At 41.6% G+C, this 22,744-nt stretch overlaps 1 protein-coding gene across 3 annotated transcripts in view; it reads left to right on the forward strand.

The window, feature by feature from the left end:
* The window catches only part of LOC111966947 (calmodulin-binding transcription activator 1-like), a 73,071-nt gene that overhangs the window by 29,920 nt on the left and 20,407 nt on the right, over nucleotides 1-22,744 (forward strand). For 2 of the 3 annotated variants that reach the window (XR_011480189.1, XM_070444555.1), the window contains one exon: nucleotides 16,350-16,743. The exons of the other annotated variant lie outside the window; for it this stretch is intronic. Coding sequence is in view for 1 of the 2 variants with exons in the window: in XM_070444555.1 (XP_070300656.1) it covers nucleotides 16,350-16,382 (33 nt within the window). In the remaining variant the exon portion in view is untranslated. Of the gene's footprint in view, nucleotides 1-16,349; nucleotides 16,744-22,744 lie in introns of those variants that run through there. 3 annotated transcript variants of the gene reach the window in all.

The raw sequence follows: 22,744 nt of genomic DNA on the forward strand, positions 1-22,744 counted from the left end.
GTCAAAATAAAACATAATAATAGTACATTTGAATGACACTAAGTGGCAGTGTTTTTACAACTAATGCCGGTTTGCCTGAGGCAGATGCCGTGCAGGTGTTTGTACACATGCATATACACACACTCTCATTCAAATAAACACATACAAGAACACACACATACTTGTAATAGTGCCAGACATGCACACAAACATATACAGTAGGCATTGTTGTTATGATTTCCGTTGTCCTTGATGTCCTTTGTTTTAAATGCATTATTTATTTTTTTAAATTTTGCATTTTTGTCTGCTGTTTTCTTCTGTCTTTTCCTTTTTTCTCTTTAGTTGTTTCATTCTCTTGGTTGTTGGTACATTGGGGGATTATTGGGGGTGGGGAATGGAATTAATTGTATTTTGTGGGAGGGGTCTCGAATGGTTGAGGGGCAGCTATTGGGGAACTGTGGGGGGATCTTGGAGCGTTCGGGTTTCACAAGATTGTGATCATGAAAAAGGAAATTATGACATATATTTTATATCACTATCATGCACACGCACCCTCACACATAAGGATGGCTCTGTTGTGGAAAGACTGATACATGTTTGATAGTGTCTTGATGCTGTATTGTTTGTCCTTCATGTTCTAATACTTTAATGTTACCCCTTCCTTGTGTTTTTTGTAATAAATCATAAAAAATATTGTGATCCGTTCATAAAGAATAGGACGTTTTGTACATCAAGTTCGGCTAATGCAGAGACTTTAAAATATTACGTATCATTTGTCTGTTATGGCAGAGTTTACATATGTTGCGTTGCATGACATTAACATCGATTTACATACAGGCTATTAGGCTATTATCCCCCATAAAACTAAAGCTATTCCAATGTATTTAGTCACTAAGACTAGCCACGCCTTTTCCTGTAGTCGAAGCATGTAGGCCTATCATTTTGTGTCATTGCTCTTTCTATTCAGTCAGCAGCCTCTTTTGTCTTTCTGAGAGGAGTAGGCTATAGGTCCAGGAGAAACAAATCCTACCCAGAATTCCTCTCAGGTCCGCAACCAACTGCTATTGTCTGCTGGCTACTCTGGCAGCCATGACCTCTATTTTTTTTTCCGGACATTCTTGTTGAGATTAAAATATTTGTATAGAAATACACCTCACACACAAAGGGGCTTAAAGCTTAAATTCCTTTCCAGATCAAACAGAACCGCCTCCATGTTTAGGTTACCTCAGCATGGGAAGGTAGGAGGACCAGAGATGTGTGGCAGAATTGCAATGCCATGCATAAGTGCTATTTTTATATGCATCACTTGCTCTTTGGCTCTCGTTGGAACTCTGTGTCCAGAGTCTTGGCTTTGCTTTATCATTGTGGGAATAAAACAACTGCATTCATTCTAGGGCTGTCTCCGACTAAAAAAATCTTAGTCGACCAAGAGTCGTTTTTCTATCAACCAATCGATTGGTCAAAATTGTATTACATGTTGTCACGATCGTCGTATAGTGAAAGAGAGGAGGACCAAGGCGCAGCGTGATAACAATACATCTTACTTTTTAATGAAGACGAAACGAACACTTTTACAAACTAACAAAACGACGAACGTGAAGCTATACAAACAATAAGTGCATACACTGGCAACTTACACATAGACAATCACCCACAACCTACCTAATGACTATGGCTGCCTAAATATGGCTCCCAATCAGAGACAACGGTAGACAGCTGTCTCTAATTGAGAACCAATCTAGGCAACCATAGACTTACATAAACACCTACAATGAACACAACCCCATGAACTCTACAAACACCCCCTAGACAATACAAACACCCTAGACGAGACAAAAACACACAAACATCCCCCATGTCACACCCTGACCTAACTAAAATAATAAAGAAAACAAAGATAACTAAGGCCAGGGCGTGACACATGTATTTTTCCATATATAGACATATCCTATGTGTTTTAATTAAATCAACTATATGCACAGAGCTTGTATGTTGCTTTAAGCGTACTGTTTGATGAAATAATTAAGACACAAATTACTAGAGGAAGTCCGACCACAATTGATTTGATTGTGCCGGGCCTGGCTCAGACTTGCTGTGCTGTGTTAAAAAGAAAAGACAGCGAGTGACTGTATGACTAGCACCTGTTGTCTCTCTCTCCTCCCTGCTGCAGCGACCACCACAGAACATCATCAGTGTGTATCGCACTGTACGTGTTGCTGAAGCTGCAACATAACTACAGCAATTTCTGACTGAAAAATGATGTTGCCGAAATCCTTAATTTTTTTGGGAAAAACATTCCCTATTCCCTCAACCCTTGCTCTCTTTACATGACACATGTATGCATCGCATGCACATAACCAATAGGACCTGACCTATAGCATATCATAATCACATCAATAAATTGGTTATAACAAACTCTGAACACGTAACACATGTGACAGCAAAATGGATGCAGAGGACTTGACAAATAAACTCAAAACGGGGGAATGTTTACTGGTTGCTCAGGAGGTAAAGGGCAATGTCAGATGTGTGTATTAACTTTCGCTAGTTGTAGAAAATACTGGAGATCAAGAAAAAGAAGGTAAGGATCAAGTGCTGCGTGCATATGATGTGTGCAAACACGTGTTGTTAGATAAGAATATAATTTTCCTGACCATTTGGAACAATGTAAACAACACTAAATAAATTATAAACGTACCAGAGTCTCTTGTAACGTTTATTTGTAAAACGTTTTTTACAGCAAAGACTAAAAACAGTCGCATTCATTCGTGAATGCAATTCCCGAAATTGAAGTTTTTTATTTATTTATTGTTTATGCTAATTATTCAATAGTCACTTTGTTGTTTTATTTTGAAACTAAAATGCTTGATTGCATTTCAAATAAAGAATGTCTCGAATCCTGTGTAATGACATGAATGAAAACCTTATTGATTGCTAAAGTAGCCTACTATATATAAGTATTGAAATATAGACCTAAATAAGTTAGGCTACAGCTCGATGGTGGTTATACAAGTCTGCTATACTAAGCCTAATAATGATAATGACATTACTTATTATTATAAGGATGATCATCATAATAATAATAGTAATAATAACAATAACAAGGCAATAAAGCAAAAATTAGCGTTATTATTATTAGAAATATAATTTTGCTGACAATTTGGAACAATGTAAACAACACTAAATAGATTATAAATAATACCAGAGAGACTGCTCTCACAAAAAAAGTGTAAAGCCTTTATTACAGCATAGGAAAGATTAAAAACAGCAGCATTTGTGAAATTGTTTGTCCGACAGGTGGTTGCGTGAGGCTTTGTGCAGACGGAATCAGTAGACTATTAAACAAACACTCAAACAGGCAACACAAGCAGGATCTGTCTTATTTCTGTAGATATACAGTATATGGATGATTTATAAAGCCAGGCACATTTAACAGTTAGGCTATTGATTATAGACCTAATTAAGTTGGGGTTTCTGCTCTCCTCACTTTTCTTAGACAACTAAGGGAAGGGCTGTTTTCTCGTCTCCTAACTCCACTGCTGCCTCTGGCGCATTGTTCGCAACTGTCAGAAGGTGAGTGTGGCTGGTGCATGAGGTCAGGCGCAGGAGAGCAAAATGAGTGAGCAACGTACTTTACTCAAAAATAAAGGCACAAGGTAAACAAATACACTTGACCAAAAACCAACGGTAAATATTACGCACGGGTGGGTGAACACAGCACCCTTCGAAAAACCAGCCATCATGAACCGAACTGAACAATAGAAATAATCACGCACAACAAACATGGGGGAAACAGAGGGTTAAATACATAAACATGTAATTGGATAATGAAAACCAGGTGTGTAGAAAACAAAGACAAAACCAATGGAAAATGAAAGATGGATCAGCGATGGCTAGAAGACCGGTGACGTCGACTGCCGAACGCCGCTCGTACAAGGAGAGGGACCGACCTCGGCGGAGGTCGTGACAGCAACACCAATATGCTGGTTAACTTTGCTATTATGCACATAGCTACATGGTCTAGGAAAAGGCGCCAATTCAACAGCGCACTGATGTGTTTCAGAACTGCGGACAGCGACCACTATCCATCAAGGGAGAAAGGGCATTTGTTATAAAATAATATCATTGTTCTTACATAATATAACCATATACAATTTCAGTAGCACATGTCTTAGAGTGATAGACTGTGCCATCCCCATGGCCTCCAGAATGGATCAGTCCACTCAGACGGGCGCGAATCAGACAGAATTAAGTTGAATTGTCTCCAAAATAGTTTATTAAATACCCACCAAGCTGTATAAATTCAAGCCATAAATTCTGGATGAATGCATTCAAAAAACATGTAGGAACCAGAATCACCATATTGAGGGGAGTAGCGTCTGATCCTCAGTCACCGCGTCTTGAATAGCAGAAGCACTGGTCCACAGTCGAAAGGGGACCTGGGACCTAAGCTGGTGTGACACCCTCAGTCTTTAACGAACCCAATACAGCGCCGCAGCAGCAGCACTCTGAGTACTGCACTGTGAGAAGAACCTCCCCCACAGCCTCAGCTTTAGAGTGGGAGTGCTGCTGCTGCCTGCTACCGCTGAACTGGTGCTGAACCCAGAGAGACAAGACAGCATCAGCTCAGGCCTCCTTCGGCCTGCTGCACATTTAATACCCCTGTTGTCAGTAATAATCCAATGCTGGCAGTGGCACGGCATGGTGCTTGCATGCAATATGCCTCCGCTCAGGACAGCACCCAGCCAGCCTCACTGGAGACTGGACACACTCAGTGGACACAATCACTATACTACTGGGCAGTGGGTGAATCAGACCAACAGGGAGAGAGGCCTAGGAAGGCAGTTACCCTAGCGACACAGTGCTGGTCAAAATCAGCTAACGAGTAATGAGATGCATATGGCTGAGGAAGGGAGGTATCCTCGGGAGTTGTTCACTGACAATAGGAGATAGGCAGCAATAATAATAAGGACAATTGAATACCGTGATGTAATCATTCAGAACCTTATCTCTGGCTGGAACGTCATGTCTGTTAACCCTTTCTTCTGCTTTTGTTTGCTCCAACTCCCAGCTGTTATTATTTGAGAATACATGGCACAATCTTTCAGAGAGCTGCAGGAGATTGCTTCAATCAGATACAGTTTTCATCTTTCCTCTGTTCTTTTGTAACGGTAATGATTACCTTTTAAGTGTTTATTGAACACAATATGAAAGGACTACAAAGGCAGTTGAGCTCAGAGCGTCTCTCCTTTCTAAACAAGCTAGCTACCAATGTCTTGTCGTTCCATTCTACCCAAATGAAGCATGTACTGTATACTGTATCATTAATGAATATGCTATTTTTTAATACCTTGCTGAAAGCTAAATGAAGTTCATTTACATGATGTCCTCCCTGTAGCCCTGGATGCTCAACTCTGTAAGGTTTGTGTTCTTCCCAGAACCCTTTTACCGTGGCTTGCAGCTTTTCTAGTGCTGCTGCTTACTGCTGAGGCTGGTGAATCCCCCTCTGAATATCCTGACCTCATTACAATATTGGCTGGATTAAGGCTTTTTCCTATGGATTAGGATCATTCTGATTAGGATGATTGGGCCTGCCCTCATCAAACAGCCAGGTGTTTGACTCCCTTAACTCTCCTTTTAATACATTTTCGGTCATTGTTGCTACACAAACAAATTGGATCTTTTTCCAGGGCCTGTCAATGTTGTTTTTATGGACGTCAGTGCTTAGAGAATTCACCTAGTCGAACTCAAGGCTGCGTCTGATTAAATGTTTATCTTCATTTGAGCTCCTTGCCCGGCCTCATCCTTCCTCTACGGAATGTAGCCTAATTAAAATGACTCCCTCCGAATCCGCAAATGTTTACGGAAATGTTCATTAGCTTCTCTGGGGCAATCAGTGGAAATTAAAGGTCATGTTTGTTTGTTTGTTTATTTGTTTTATTTTTTCAAACGGAGATACCTTCATGTTTTTTCTACACCATGAACAGGTGTCCGGTGTGTGTTGTGAATATGAATGGGCCCGGTGCTCAGGGCTTTGTCTCAGGTGGAGTCTGGACTAGTGCTTTAAGTGGCTGAGGTGAGATGAAGGAGGAAATACCATCTCCATCCTGTCGTGATCCATGTTCTTTAACCTAGGCTAGGGATTTTACCGTTTCCATTCGTTAGCTTTGTGTAGGTAATCGAGATAAAGGCGTAAACACACACCACATCGCTATTTAGGGGTTTGAGCACATTTCAATCCCAAATCCATATTCTTGTGAAAAGAACATAAAGTGTGTGCAGTACAAAAGTAGGCCTCAGGTCGACTGGCCTGGCCTCGTAGTACCCTGCTCTATGTCTTGATAGCTTTAGTAATTGCCAGTGCTGTAACTTACTGTGAAGTGTCAATTTTGTAGCAGTGTGTGTGGTGAGTCTGTTTGCAATAGCAACCCACCAGTAAGGTGCATGCTACAGGGACCTTTTGGTTTCTTCTTATGGATGTGCACATCAAGGCAGGGGTCCTCGGTCTCCTCTGAAGACAGGGGTGCCCGCTCAAAATTGCATGACCTCTATTGTAGCACATACAGGTCACTCCACCTCCTGTGGGAAGACTCTAAATTGAACCCAGCTTGTGTCTTCCATTTTTTCCTTCCCCTCTCTCTCTCTCACGTTAGTTTCCCTCCCTTACTCTTTTCCTTTTCCCTCATGTGTTCACTGAGGTGCAAAGCTATTCAGGGATGGAGGAATAGATTTCTATACCTTTTCGCACTAAATTGCTGGGTCAGGGTTTTTTGGGCGGAACCGTTTTGTAATGGACTTGAAGTTTATTTACTAGATACAAAGGGAAAGGAGTTCCAATCCTGATTTCTTTTTCTGAGTTCTTTCATCTTTCATCTGTTTGTGCATTTCAGTGATCGTAGTCGGTCTCTAATATTTATACTGAATAAAATATAAACGCAATATGTAAAGTGTTGGTCCCACGTTTCATGAGCTGAAATAAAAGATCCCAGAAATGTTCCATATCCACAAAAAGCTTATTTATCTGCAATTTTGTGCACAAATTTGTACATCTCTGTTAGTGAGCATTTCTCCTTTGCCAAGATAATCCATCCACCTGACAGGTGTGGCATATCAAGAAGCTGAATTAACAGCATGATCATTACACGGGTGCACCTTGTTCTGGGGACAATAAAAGGCCACTCTAAAATGTGCAGTTTTGTCACACAACACAATGCCACAGATGTCTCAAGTTTTGAGGGAGCGTGCAATTGGCATGCTGACTGCAGGAATGGCCACCAGAGCTGTTGCCAGGGAGTTGAATGTACATTTTTCTACCATAAGCCGCCTCTAACGTTGTTTTAGAGAATTAGGCAGTACGTCCAACCAGGCTCACAACCACAGACCATCTGTAACCATGCCAGCCCATTTTTTTGTCTATTAAAATAACATCAAATTGATCAGAAATACAGTGTAGACATTGTTAATGTTGTAAATGACTATTGTAGCTGGAAACAGCTGATTTTTAATGGAATATCTACATAGGCGTACAGAGGCCCATTATCAGCAACCATCACTCCTGTGTTCCAGTGGCACGTTGTTAGCTAATCCAAGTTTATCATTTTAAAAGGCTAATTGATCATTAGAAAACCCTTTTGCATCAATGTTAGCACAGCTGAAAGCTGTTGTTCTGATTAAAGAAGCACAAAACTGGCCTTTAGACTAGTTGAGTATCTAGAGGATCAGCATTTGTAGGTTCAATTACAGGCTCAAAATGGGCAGAAATAAGAAACTGAAGATCTCATACAATGCTGTGTACTACTCCCTTCACAGAACAGCACAAACTGGCTCTAACCAGAGTAGAAAGAGGAGTGGGAGGCCCTGGTGCACAACTGAGCAAGAGGACAAGTACATTAGAGTGTCTAGTTTGAGAAACAACATCTCACAAGTCCTCAACTGGCAGCTTCATTAAATAGTACCCGCAAAACACCAGTCTCAACGTCAAGTGAAGAGGCGACTCCGGGATGCTGGTCTTCTAGGCAGAGTTGCAAAGAAAAAGCCATATCTCAGACTGGTCAATAAAAATAAAAGATTAAGATGGGCAAAAGAACACAGACACTGGACAGAGGAACTCTGGATAGAAGGCCAGCATCCCGGAATCGGCTCTTCACTGTTCTAAGTGACCCCAAACTTTTGAACGGTAGTGTATATCTTAACACATTAGCTACAGCGTTGTTTCCTGTTATTTCTGTTTTGGCTCTTGTCTTTGACTGAATTCAATTTCATAACGGTTGTCTCCTAGCTCAGTATCTGTTTGGTCAAGCTGCTTGTCCTATTTCGTTTTCCATCAAGGTCAAACAATGCAGTCACAGCTGGTCAGCAGAGAGGACACTATGTATCTTTATATTTTTATTGGGAGCCGAGCGAGACGCAATCTTCTATTCCACAAGGGGCCAGTCTTTTTTTAGAGGATCAAAAGAACACATCACTTCCACACTACAGAATATAACATGAAAAGAGTAAGAAGCAGGCTGGTGTTGACTGAGGTCGGAAGGCAAGGCACTTTATCTGGCTCCGGAAGGGCGGGAGTCTGGGATGAGTCACGGTGGATGTTTCATAGAGGTTCTCCAGGAAATCTGTTTGACGCCGCTCCTCTTTGGCCCAGTAGGAGGGATGTTGTTGGGTAATCAGTGGAAGGCCGCATGGGCTCCACTACTTCTGCTTCATGGCATCCTTCCTGCTTCTCTCTCTTTCTGCCTTTCTCTATTTCTCTCTCTCTTTCTCTCTCCTTTCTCTCTATCTCACTCTAGCTTGTTCTCTCCCCCTCTTCCCTTTCTTGTTGTGTGTGGGGCTTTGATCTTTAAAGGTCCTTGAGAATGAGGAGCCAGCAGTAGCCAGGCAGGAGCAGCCTGGGATTCTCTCTGGGCCTGCTTGGATCCCTTCCCATCATCCTTTCTCCATCTGATGGACAGCTCCAGTCATGACAAGCTCAGGCAGCGCCTCGCCTCTCATGCCTCTCCTCTCCCCGCTACAGCCCTGACATATTGAGGGCTTTGCCCGCCTGCCTGATACCCCCCCCCTTTCATTGTCAAAGAGAAAGGAAACTAGAGCGGGAGCTCTCACTGACCTTGTTTGTTAAGTTGGTACAGCATTACAATATAGGCATTTTCATGCATTTATCTGATCCTTTCATATCCTCAAGAGTTATCATTTTTCACAAACTCAAAGAGGCTGTTAAGCTGATGGCGGCACTTCCCTCCTCTTTGGTGAGACCTCTCTCCCTCTCTCTCTTATGGAAGGAGCTCTGCCCGACCTGTCCAATCTTAGCACTCACACTGTAAGTGTTAAGCATTTATGAGATTTAAGACTCTCTGGATGTCCAGCTGACTGGGCTGTCATCTCTCCCTGAGTTAAACCTAGGTACTCCGTCAAACACCAAGGCCCTCGTCCATTGAGCTAACAAGGTGTTTTCCTCACCATCCCTTTCTTCTTTCTTTTTTCCATTTGAATGGAACTGGTGGGGAGCTTACTTTCTCAACTTTTAGCAAAGACCTAGTTACACTAGAATTTAGAATGTAGAATTGTATTCCTTTGTGAATACAAAGAGTAGTAAGAATATGGTGCTGAAAGAACTAGGCGTGAATACTGTACATCCAATAGGAGTATTTTCATCCCAATCAAAACTTTTACTTCACGGTTACTGACAAAACTAGGGAGATAATCTACACTTTAACCTTAGTGGAACTAGGGATGGGGGTTTGAAATAATTCCACTATTCAAATAGTATCATTAATTTTTGTTCGAATATACGTTGTTTTGTTTTTTTACTTACGTTTAGCTAGCTAGGCTAATTGAGTCCACATTTAGCATTTTCTCCACAACCCCTTTCAGATAAACCAACAGCCTACTCCTCATTTCGCTAACTTTTAATTCCGTAATTTGATTTCATCTTGCATTGCATTAGTGAACTCTCACTACACTTGCTACACATTAAGCCGCTTTGCGGCTGTGATTGGCCAACATAAACACCAAGCTACACACAAGCTACACCCATGAAGGCTACTGGACGGCTACCAGTAGACGGCTACCTCATACATTTTCTTTGTAAAGTGTTTTATTTTATTACATTTATATTTTTAAATGTCATGATATACTGTTGTATGTTACAATGTCAGATGGATATTTTAATTGAAAAAAAGCCTTTTCAGTGTTAAAATAGACCTATAATTTTTGGGGTGGGCAAAAATAAATACTCTTAACATGTATTAAAATACTAAAGTTCGTTCGATATTCTAATAACCTTGCACATCCCTAGGTGGAACCTCACAAGGCCTTTTACATGGTAGAGAAGAGTCCTTCCGAAATATCAACGATTATCCCCTTTTAGTTGTTCATTGTCTTTATCCTGTCAGAGCTGCTCATTGAGGCATTGTCCTCCACTGTATCCCACAGCTCACCGGATCCCAGACCAGCACGGTTCAGACGTCCTCTTGGAGGGACGTCCTTCAGCCTTCTTTGTTCATCTGGGCCACATGTGAAGCCCTTTCTCTCAGAAATGTTTACACATCAATGGAACCGCTGGGATTTGAGAAACAGGCTGACAAGGCCATAATGATCCATCTCGCAGATCCCAGATCAGGGACTGGACACGTTCTGAAAGCCGTTTCAGCACCAAAATAGAACAGCATAGTTATAGAGCTAAGTGATCTCTGTGTAAGGCAACTGTATAAACAATCATATGATTCTTGATCATGTTGATAGGATATTAACTCAATCTAAACTGTGCATTTCTCTTCTAAACAGTTTGTAAAGCTCACAAGTGATAAGCTTTGTCAGGAGGCTGTCTCAGTAAGTTGTTGAGATTCGTTGACAAGGCAATAGACTTCAGTCTCCATGATAAAGATTGAATGGTATAATATGGTTTCTCTTGAACCGTTGAATTGCTCTTTATATATGTGATCAACTATGTTTTGTTTTATTAGGAAAGTAAGATAAAAACAACATGTTTTGTTGTAGGAAAGAGACTGTTCTTTACTGAGATGAATGCTAGGCGGAATTACAGAAGGTGGATCTGTCTCTGCCTCTTAATCACTTCAAACAGTGATTTAGCTGTTATTTTCCGAACACCTTGTGTCTTCTGGGGCGGTGAAGATAGTATCATGATAATGTTTACCAGGCACGCTTTATTACCTGGATGGGGTTCAATCTATTGAACATTTCTTGCACCTGATCCTAGGTCGGTAGGCTTATGCAATCCCTTCTATTCCAGTGCTTGCAAAGCCTGGGCCTCAAACTTATTGAATGTATAGATAACCAATATGTCTGAGAAATAGCCTAGTATTGATTAGTAAGTGCTCAGCTGTGGCTTTGGGAGCTCATACATTTGTTTGTGCTGGGGAACAACTAGGCCTACTGTATCTCCACTTGCAAACACGGGTGGATTTTTAGACATAATTGAGTTTCTCTCTAAATTCTCAAGTTTCTCAAAATGTGAACCCTCATTTTGGAGACAAAGAAGAAAGACCCAGGCAGTAGTTGAATATGTTTGGTATTCTGAGGGTTGGAGGTTTGTCTGGTTCATCTGTATCTCTCAGTGTTGACTGATCCTCTCCAGCACATGCTCTCTAGCTAGAGCCCCAAAAGTTTAGGTGTCGACACGGTGCGCTTCAACACTTCATTATAGCGTCCCCTCCTCTTCCCTCCCTTGTTCCTCCTCTCCTCTCCCCTGGCCTGTCCTTTAGCAGAACCTTGAGGAGCCATTGAAATTCCAGGCTGCCTCCTTTTGAAATCTCTGTTGATGAGGCAACGCAGCAGAGCCGCTCAGCCACCGTACGTAACTCTGCTAGTCTGCTGTTCTGTTCTCCCAGCGCTGGACATTTTTCAAAGTCATGTTTATATAATTAGCAAGGAGTCAAAGTGCTTTGACGATTTCCTTATAATGGAAATGCTTAGCAGTCTCATCTGGACTGAAGGAGAGGCTTGACTGCTTCACTGGGACCTGTTCTCAGTCTCAGCTCAGGGAGGGACACACACTCGCTCACTCTCTCGCTCAGTAGGAAATGTTGTTAGTGTTTTCCCCAGTTTCTATGTTGTCATTCTTCAGGGGTTACTTTACCATCTAACTAATGATCTGTGACAACCTGGTACACAGTTTGAATAAATCCCAGTCATGAACCAGCCGGAACACAGAAGTGTTTATGTGAGAGTGTTTGCCGTTGACTCTCTTAAAGACAGAGGTCAAAAATTGTTTTTGGAGGAGCTTGGAGTGAGAGACGATGGGGGCTGCTAGGATGAGTAAAAAAACATTCTCATCGTCTGAACACATTTTACCATGACAAGAATCGCACACTTTGTTATTGGAAGACGATTATATTTGCTATTTAACTGTGAAAAGATGAATGCACATGCTTTTGTTTCATTGCCAAGATTTTTACTCTTGTTAAGTGTCACATCTCTGAAAGTCTTTAATTGCAAATCAGATCTTGTTTTAAGTCTCTCCTTCCCTCCTTTGTGGCTAGCTGGAGAGATGATTGTGTCTCACTACAAAGGCCGACAGACACAAATCTTCATTAGATGTGGGTTGATAAACCATTAATCCATTCGTGCACTGTTTTATTTCCATGTATTCTTGTCCACCCACACAGTAAGCCAAATAAAGAGAGAAAACTCCCTCTTGCGCATTTGTGGAAAACAAGCTGAATCCAATGCTGTTCAACTATAGCTGGAGAGATGATTGTGTCTCACTACTTCTTTATGAACCTCAATGGTCCTCTCTGCCCACTGTCCAGTCAATCCCAATCTCCTATGACCTTTAAAACAATGGTATATTGAGTTCCAAATGATGTATTGTAGGTACATGTGAATTGATTGTGAGGCAAAAAGTGATATCTTTCAATGAGAGTAACACAGTATGTCATTGTGAGTTTAGCGATGTCTCTATTGCCATTCTTGTAGTGTCTGGGTCAGATCAGTATTATATTAGCACAGCTATCACATTTTCCTCTGGTCCCTATGAATAATGTACAAGTCGGACAGTTTTCCCTCAAATAAATACAGGCTATTATCCAAGTTCTATTTTCATGGTAAGAGGCCAGCACCAGTCCCAACCTCAACCTCAGCATTTATTTTAGCGAATTTCATTAACCTTATTGCATATGTATTTCTCGACTGGTCGTAGAGAGTTGTTACCACGACGGACAGAGGCCTTAGACGAGCACTACCTCTCATGGTGACCTTGTTGGAGGCAATCAATGGCCTTAATCTCCCCCATGCATAATAAATCCCAGTCCACAGGTCCCTGTAACACCACCATTTATCAGTTTGTCTCCCCAGCTAAATTATTTAGTTTTTTGAGCCCAGGCTGTACTTACTCAGTCTCTGTCTTTGTCTTGTTTTAGCCCAATAGTCAGTGATATTTATTCCAGCCCAAGTTTCTTAGTTGACTCGAGTTAGATGTATGTGTAACTAGCTTCTGTAGCCTAGACCCAGGCCTACTGCTAGCTAGAATAACAGGATGCCTCCTCTCCACTAATGCACTAATGACAGATAGGCCACAGAGGAGACAGATTTTTACTTGCCTATATAGTTCTGTATTCATGTATTTTATTAATCTCTCGCTTGTTCTGTAGTCTCCTATGGCCACTGTGCCTCCAGTTATAACCTCTTGAGTCAACACTGGAGCTCAATGCAGAAGAATGCATGCAGAATAAAACTGTTTTCATTTATAAGAACAAACTATGGTTTTTGCTTAGACTGTCAATGGCGAGTGTTGGCAGCTAAAGGCTCTTTTTTGGTTTTAAAATCAGAGTAATTTAATTTTTATAAAAACAATGTATTGTTTTTAACGCTTCCTTCTTTTTGAGTGTGGTTAGTTGTTAGATTTATTTTGAGGGCATAAGTAATAGTAATAATTCATCATTAGTCCTACAGGCATTTTTACAGCATGCCTTTCTCAGGTGAATTCATGAAATATTATTAGACATCATGCTGTAGATTAGACAATGAAAAAGATATTAACCAGTGATACATCAACGTTTGAAATTCGAAGTTTAGAATAAGAAGTTAACTAAAACTATGTTGATACAGGCTTTGCATGTTGAACGATTCTCCTCTCATTTTCATGCATTTTCGTTGTTTTGTTTTGTTTTCTCTCTTTGTGTTTGTGTTATTGTTTGTTTGGGGTCTTTTCTCCAGAACTGTATTCGCACAGCATCAGTTCCTCTGCTTCCTGGAATATTTGCGCTGTGTATTAATGGGAGATTGATGTTGCCGATGACTTCAGTAGAACAACACCAGATTAGTGCACTGGGATTGAATACCAAACGAGAGGGGAGGCAGGGTGTGACAAGTCTCGGCTAGGCTGAACCAACCTTGATCCAAAATCTACCCTTAACCAAACCATGTTCCCTCCCTCCAGTCCTGGGTATGAAAGAGTGGATTGTTCTGATATGCTGATCAAAGCTGTGCCTGCATATCTCAACACTCTAAAGGAACACCTGGAATCTTAATGAAATACTTCAGTAGGAGCAAAATGTGCATTGTGATGCATAATGTATTTGTAAATAATGTTTATGTAAACACCTGCTCGGGGTGTTATTCCCATTTATTCATTTGATTTATTTATCTCCCCTTGCTGGCTTGTGTGGCTGATTTGTTGATTGTAATGGTTTGGCTCAAGAAGGGACATAAACCCTGCTAGCTACAGGGGGTAGGCGGCCTATACTTTGGTGATGAATAGGAATTGAAACATGTCAGTGTGGATCAGCCAGGTTTACAGATTTTTTTTTTTCCTAATATGTTAATTTGTTTGTCGTTACCAAGACACATCACATGGTCTAAATATATCATGACAATGATTGCACAATGTGGGCTTAATGGTGGCTTAATGAAGAAAATGTCACATCTGTTTTTAATGTACAGATGTAGGATCTTAATTTGAGCCTGTTTGCTACAGCAGGAAAATAATTCTACAGCAAGAGGAAATGTATTTTTGGGGGGCATTATAATTCATGGACATTTTTTGTAGGGGTTGATAAAAAATTCTCAACAACAAAACAATTAGATCCTACATCTGTAGTGTTCCTTCCTGGTGTAGGCTAATGTGTAGGCTAATGATACATTGGATGGCAGGCCCATGGAGATCCTTTTTATTAGGATCTCCATTAGCCGATGCCAATGGCAACAGCTATATTTAAATTGTTAACATAGGCATTACAGACTTATATACAGTACCTAGTCATTCATTTTTTATATTTTCTACATTGTAGAATAATAGTGAAGACATCAAAACTATGAAATAACACATATGGAATCATGTAGTAACCAAATAAGTGTTAAACAAATCAAAATACATTTTATATTTGAGATTCTTGAAAGTAGCCACCCTTTGCCTTGATGACAGCTTTGCACACTCTTGGCATTCTCTCAACCAGCTTCATGAGGTAGTCACCTGAAATGCATTTCAGTTAATAGGTGTGCCTTGTTAAAAGTACATTTGTGGAATTTCTTTTCTTCTTAATGCATTTGAGCCAATCAGTTGTGTTGTGACAAGGTAGGGGTGGTATACAGAAGATGGCCCTATTTGGTAAAAAACCAAGTCCATATTATGGCAAGAACAGCTCAAATAAGCAAAACAACAGTCCGTCATTACTTTAAGACATGAAGTCAATCTGAAAATTTCAAGAACTTGCAGTTGCAAAAACCATCAAGCGCTAGGATGAAACTGGCTCTCATGAGGACCGCCACAGGAAAGGAAGATCCAGAGTTACCTCTGCTGCAGAGGATACGTTTATTAGAGTTACCAGCCTCAGAAATTGCAGCCCAAATAAATGCTTCACAGAGTTTAAATAACAGACACATCTCAACATCAACTGTTCAGAGGAGAATGCGTGAATCAGGCCTTCATGGTCGATTTGCTGCAAAGAAACCACTTCTAAAGGACACCAATAAGAAGAAGAGACTGGCTTGGGCCAAGAAACATGAGCAATGGACAATAGACCGGTGGAAATCTGTCCTTTGGTGGTGTCATTGTCTGTGATTTATTTAGATTTCAAGGCACACTTAACCAGCATGGCTACCACAGCATTCTGCAGCGATACGCCATCCCATCTGGTTTCAAATCAAATCAAATGTTATTTGTCACATACACATGTTTAGCAGATGTTATTGCTTATGTTCCTAGCTCCAACAGTGCAGTAATATCTAACAATTCACAACAATACACACAATACACACAACCTAAAAGTGAAATAATGGAATTAAGGAATATATAAATATTAGGATGAGCAATATCGGAGTGGCATAGACTAAATACAGTAGAATAGAATACAGATTTTTTTTACAGCCGCTCTGATATCCACTTGCACTTAGCGGGACTATCATTTGTTTTTCAACAGGACAATGACCCAACACACCTCCAGGCTGTGTAAGGGCTATTTGTCCAAGAAGGAGCGTGATGGAGTGCTGCATCAGATGACCTGGCCTCCACAATCACCCATCTCAACTCAATTGAGATAGTTTGGGATGAGTTGGACCGCAGAGTGAAGGAAAAGCAGCCAACAAGTGCTCAGCATAAAAAAAAGCATTCCAGGTGACGCTGATTGAGATAATGCCAAGAGTGTGCAAAGCTGTCCCCAAGGCAAAGGGTGGCTACTTTGAAGAATCTCAAATATAAAATATATTTTGATTTGTTTAAAACTTTTTTGGTTACTACATGATTCCATATGTGTTATTTCATAGTTTTGATGTCTTCACTATTATTCTACAATGTATAAAATTGTAAAAATAAAGAAAAACCCTTGAATGAGTAGGTGTGTCCAAACTTTTGACTGGTACTGTATATATATACAAATGTTTAACTACAACTAAAGAATAGTCAAGTGTGGGTGTGTGATGTGTGTGTGTGTGTGTGCATCTATCAGTACCACATACATATCAGTACATACACGCAAATTTAGGTCACATGAGGGAGAGGCGTTGTGCCGTGAGGTGTTGCTTTATTTGTTTTTTGAAACCAGGTTTGCTGTTCACTTGCACTATATAATATATAAAGCCATGCAATCATGGCTCAGTATAGGACTAGGCTATTTCTAGGGTAGGCCGTATAGAATGTAGTACTGATGTATTTCTAGGGTAGGCCATAGAGAATGTAGTACTGATGTATTTCTAGGGTAGGCCGTAGAGAATGTAGTATTGATGTATTTCTAGGGTAGGCCATAGAGAATGTAGTACTGATGTATTTCTAGGGTAGGCCATAMAGAATGTAGTACTGATGTATTTCTAGGGTAGGCCATAGAGAATGTAGTACTGATGTATTTCTAGGGTTGTCCGTAGAGAATGTAGTACTGATGTATTTCTAGGGTAGGCCATAGAGAATGGACAGCACTGTCCTGATCTGTCCCTGTCCCTATTTCCCTCCCAAAACCTGTTACCTCAACATGTTTCTCGGCGCTGCCTGTGTGCTGCTGACATGATGGCTTTTCCTGTGAGTGAGCAGGGCTGCCAATATTGTCTGGACTGGACTAGAACAGGCTCATGCCCATGGAATAGGAGGAGGAGGAGGCTTTCTGCCCTGTCTGCCTCTCTTTCTATAAATACCCCTGTCACGCTTCTATCAAATGAGCCCTGTGCTCTGAAAGGGCAGGCGTGGATGTTTTTCACACATATCGGAGATGGTATAGGGGGCTCGGCAAAAGTCAACGTTCTGCTCAATAACACATTCAGATGAGTGGGCTGGTGTATTGACGTTTATCATAATGAATGTCACAGATAGCAGTATCACAGTATCATTAGAAATAGTTATCTGGGAGGTTAGAGAGATGAGGTTGTTGTGAAATGAAATCCTTGCTATGCAACAGCTGCTATTGAGCTATTCTACTTCACATGTCTGTGTGGATGTAGAATGTATTCATGTGTGGATAGATATTTACAAAACATGAATTATTAGCACCTTTGCATGAGCTGAGTCACTAAAAACCCTTTCAGGAAGTCAGTCCGTTTCTCTCCCTCCTCCTCCTCAGGGAAAATATCTGGGTAGAAACACCAGGCTGGCTTAACGCCTCTATCACATCCAGAAACGAGAGCCGAATTTATATATGATATTAGGAAAACATTCTCTTACTCTCCACTTCAATGTAAGTTTAAGTTGGTGCACTCCTCCTCACGCAGACAAAATGTCCTGGGGGCTCTTCATAACAAGGAGCTCGTTGTTAGCTAGCGTAGCGTTGTTACATTCTGATTTGTTTCCTAATGAGTTTAAGAAACAGCCTTCTTCTCTAAGACAGGTCCCCTGGGGGCTGCAGAGTTGGGGAACCCCTGATTCCCTCCCTGATGCTGCTGTTTCTGTCTACTCCCTGGTGTCTTACTGCTACCAAGCCGATGATGATGAAGTGTCTTGGGAGAGGATGATCATTCTGACACTGCATACTCTCTGAGTCAGTCAGGCGTGGAGTTAGAACGGAGCCTGCAGCCGAGATATGGATGTGTCCCCGGCTAGATTGGGGAGGGAGATTTTTCCATCCACACCTCCTGTGGAGAGAGACCTGGCGGTGCCTTGGGGGAGCAGCTATGTAAATAATGAATGCCCCGGGGTGTGAAACATACACAGATAACCTTCAAGACAGACGCGGATCAGTGCCTTCACATTAGCTGATAGGATTAAGGTAAAAAGTGACAGGAAACCTCTTGATAAAAAACACAATCCTAGGTACAGACACTGAGGTGTTATATGTATGCTTGGTGGTTCGGTAGATAAGAAGAGGAGTTAGGAAGTAATCATGACAGACAGGTTCTGCTCCGCCAATCTGATGATGGAGATCACATGACCTAGGTCTCCTATCTGATACTGCATCACCAGCCTCTAGCCAACCTTAACCAGCAGTCTTGTAGCATTATGAGTCTCATTATTTTCCTTACAACAATGATTTCATTAAACCTGTTTAATTTTGGGCCTCCCGAGTGGCTCAGCGGTCTAAGGCACTGTTAATTCTCGGGCTGTGCCACAACCGGCCGTGACCGGGAGTCCCATAGGGCGGCGCCAAATTGGCCCAGCATCATCCAGGTTAGGGAGGGTTTGGCCGGGGGGGCTTTACTTGGCTCCCCGCACCCTAGCGACTCCTTTTGGCGCGCCTGGTGCCTGCAGCCTGACCCCTGTCAGCCAGTGGAACGGTGTTTCCTCCGACACATTGGCGCGGCTAGCTTCAGGGTTAAGCTGGTGGGTGTTAAGGAGCGTGGTTAGGCGGGTCATGTTTCGGAGGGTGCCTGACTCCACCTTCGCCTCTCCCGAGCCCGTTGGGGAGTTGCAGCGATTAGACAAGATCGAAACTGGGGAGAAAAAGGTGGTAAAATACAAAAAATATATATATAAAAAACATTTTTTAGACTGTTTAATTTTGATGTGATTTATTAGGATCCCCATCAGCCGCCGCCAATGGAGACAGCTAGTCTTCCTGGGATTCGACATATAATGAAAAATACATTACAGACAAAAGACTTTACAATTGACATACATTTAAAAACATTAACATGTAGTGTGTGTGTGTGCATTTATTAGTTACACATACATGTCAATACATACACACAAAAAGTAGGTCACATAAGGGAAAGGCATTGTGCCGAGAGGTGTTGCTTTATTCATAAAAAAAACAAAACACGTTTGCTGTTCTCTTGCGCTATATGAGATGGAAGGGAGCTCCATCCAATCATGGCTCTATATAGTACTGTACGTTTCCTTGAATTTGTTCTGCACCAGGGGACTGTGAAAAGACCCCTGGTGGTATGTTTGGTGGGGTAAGTGCTGTGTGTAAGTTGACTATGCAAACAATTTGGAATTTCCAACAGTAACATTCCTTATAAAAACAAGACGTGATTGACTATACATCTTATGTTAAAGAGAAACTGCCACTAAAACCAACTTCTCATTTAGAAAACAACCTATGTGGCATCGATATGAGTTAGAAACATTTATTCTACTGTCAAAATTGACTACAAAGCGTAAATAGGACAATTTCAGTCACAAAGTCAGTTTGGTGAAAAACTGAGTTTTGTGAAACTTGTGGTCGTGAATTTAGCTCGGTTGAATCATTGAAATTCCTTGGGACCATCATCTCCCACAACCACAAGTGAGAGGACAACATCACACCGGTCACCAAGAAGACACAACAGAGGATCAACTACTTGCAGCAGCTGAATGTTTTGTATCTACCAGTCAATCCTCATTCGGTTTTACAAATAAATCTTTGAGTCCATCCTCACCTCTTCCTTCACCGTCTGGTTTGGGTCTGCATCTGCTTGCTGCAAGGGCAAACTGCAAAGCATTGTCCGGTCTGCAGAGAGGTTCATCGGCAGCCATCTGCCCTCCATCAAGGTCCTGCACAACTCCAGTGCAAGGAAGCGTTCAGGAAAGATCATCGCCGGACGATGCACTCTATGCTGCACACTGCATCAAGCCATCTCTGAACTGTACACAAAATAACTGCACTGTACTGCATTTGTACTTGGTTCATCTCTCTGCATTTAGAGATATTCATACTGATACTGTAAATGTGTACATCCACTCTATATCAACCCAGTGTACTTTATATGTGTATATATGCTCATTCTCTTATAGCGCTATGCTCACTACCGAGTTGTATATAATGTATGCAAACTTTATTTAAACTCCGCTGTCTGTATTCTGTCTCTAAATGTTGTCTATCACTAGCAGCACCATATCACCAAGTACAATTCTGAGTATGTGTAAAGGTTGGGTTTGTTTCGATCGTGCCCACAGGCCCACAGCTGAAAGCACACAAATAATCATCATTTCGGAGTACAGCTGCATGCGACCCATTGTAATACCCGTGGCAAATTTAGGTTTACTTTGGATATCCCAATGGGGCAAGGTTCAAGTTTTTAATGTCACGTGCACAAGTACAGTGAAATGCCTTTCTTGCAAGGTCCAAACCCAACAATGCAGTAATGAATATCAATGTAGCACAAAAAATAACAAGGTAGAACAAAAACATGAGAAATAAAATAAGAAATAAAAGGAACATGAGAAAGTAAGAAGCTATATACAGGGTCAGTTCCAATACCATATTTACAATGTGCAGGGATCCTGGAGTGATAGAGGTAGATACAGTGCATTCGAAAAGTATTCAAACCCCTTGACTTTATCCACATTTTTTTATGTTACAGCCTTATTCTAAAATGGATTAAATAAAACAAATCCTCATCAATCTACACACAATACCGCATAATAACAACGCGAAAACCTTATTTACCTTATTTACATTAGTATTCAGACCCTTTACTATGAGACTCAAAATTGCGCTCAGGTGCATCTTGTTTCCATTCATCATCCTTTAAATGTTTCTACAACTTGATTAGAGTCCACCTGTGGTAAATTCAATTGATTGGACATGATTTGGAAAGGCACACACCTGTCTATATGAGGTCCCACAGTTGACAGTGCATGTCAGAGCAAAAACCAAGACATGAGGTTGTCCGTAGAGCTCCGAGACAGGATTGTGTCGAGGCACAGATCTGGGGAAGGGTACCAAAACATTTCTGCAGCATTGAAGTTCCCCAAGAACACAGTGGCCTCCATCATTCTTAAATGGAAGAAGTTTGAAACCATTAAGAGTCTTCCTAGACCTGGCCGCCCGGTCAAACTGAACAATCGGGGGAGAAGGGCCTTGGTCAGGGAGGTGACCAAGAACCCGATGGTCACTCTGACAGAGCTCCAGAGTTCCTCTGTGCAGATGGGAGAACCTTCCAGAAGGACAACCATCTCTGCAGCACTCCACCAATCAGGTCTTTATGGTAGAGTGGCCAGACGGAAGCCACTCCTCAGTTAAAGGCACATGAGTGCCCGCTTGGAGTTTGCCAAAAGGCACCTACTGTAAAGGACTCTCAGACCATGAGAAACAAGATTCTCTGGTCTGATTAAACCAAGATTGAACTCTTTGGCCTGAATGCCAAGCGTCACGTCTGGAGGAAACCTGGCACCATCCATACAGTGAAGCATGGTGGTGGCAGCATCATGCTATGGGGATGTTTTTCAGCGGCAGTGACTGGGAGACTAGTCAGGATCGAGGGAAAGATGAACGGAGCAAAGTACAGAGAGATCCTTGATGAAAACCTGCTCCAGAGCGCTCAGGACCTCAGACTGGGGCAAAGGTTGACCTTCCAACATGACAACGACCCTAAACACACAGCCAAGACAATGCAGGAGTGGCTTCGGGACAAGTCTCTGAATGTCCTTGAGTGGCCCAGGCAGAGCCCGGACTTGAACCCGATCGAACATCTCTGGATGCTCCCCATTCAACCTGACAGAGCTTGAGAGGATCTGCACTGAAGAATGAGAGAAACTCCCCAAATACAGGTATGCCAAGCTTGTAGCGTCATACCCAAGAAGATTCGAGGCTGTAATCGCTGCCAATGGTGCTTCAACAAAGTACTGAGTAAAGTGTCTGAATACTTATTTAAATGTGATATTTTAATTTTCAATTTTGTTTTGCAAACATTTCTAAAAAACTGTTTTTGCTTTGTCATTATGTGGTATTGTGTGTAGATTGATGAGGGGGGGAAAAGGATGTAATCCATTATAGAATAAGGCTGTAACATAACAAAATGTGGAAAAAGTCAAGGGGTCTGAATACTTTCTGAATGCACTGTATGTATAGAGGTAAGGTGACCAGGCATCAGGATGTATGATAAATAGAGTAGCATCAGCATAAATTCTGATTGTATGTGAGTGAGTGTGTGTGTGAGTGAGTGTGTGTGTGTGTGTGTGTGTGTGTGTGTGTGT

This window comes from Salvelinus sp. IW2-2015, linkage group LG7 (assembly GCF_002910315.2).
Source record: "Salvelinus sp. IW2-2015 linkage group LG7, ASM291031v2, whole genome shotgun sequence".
Lineage (NCBI taxonomy): Eukaryota > Metazoa > Chordata > Actinopteri > Salmoniformes > Salmonidae > Salvelinus > Salvelinus sp. IW2-2015.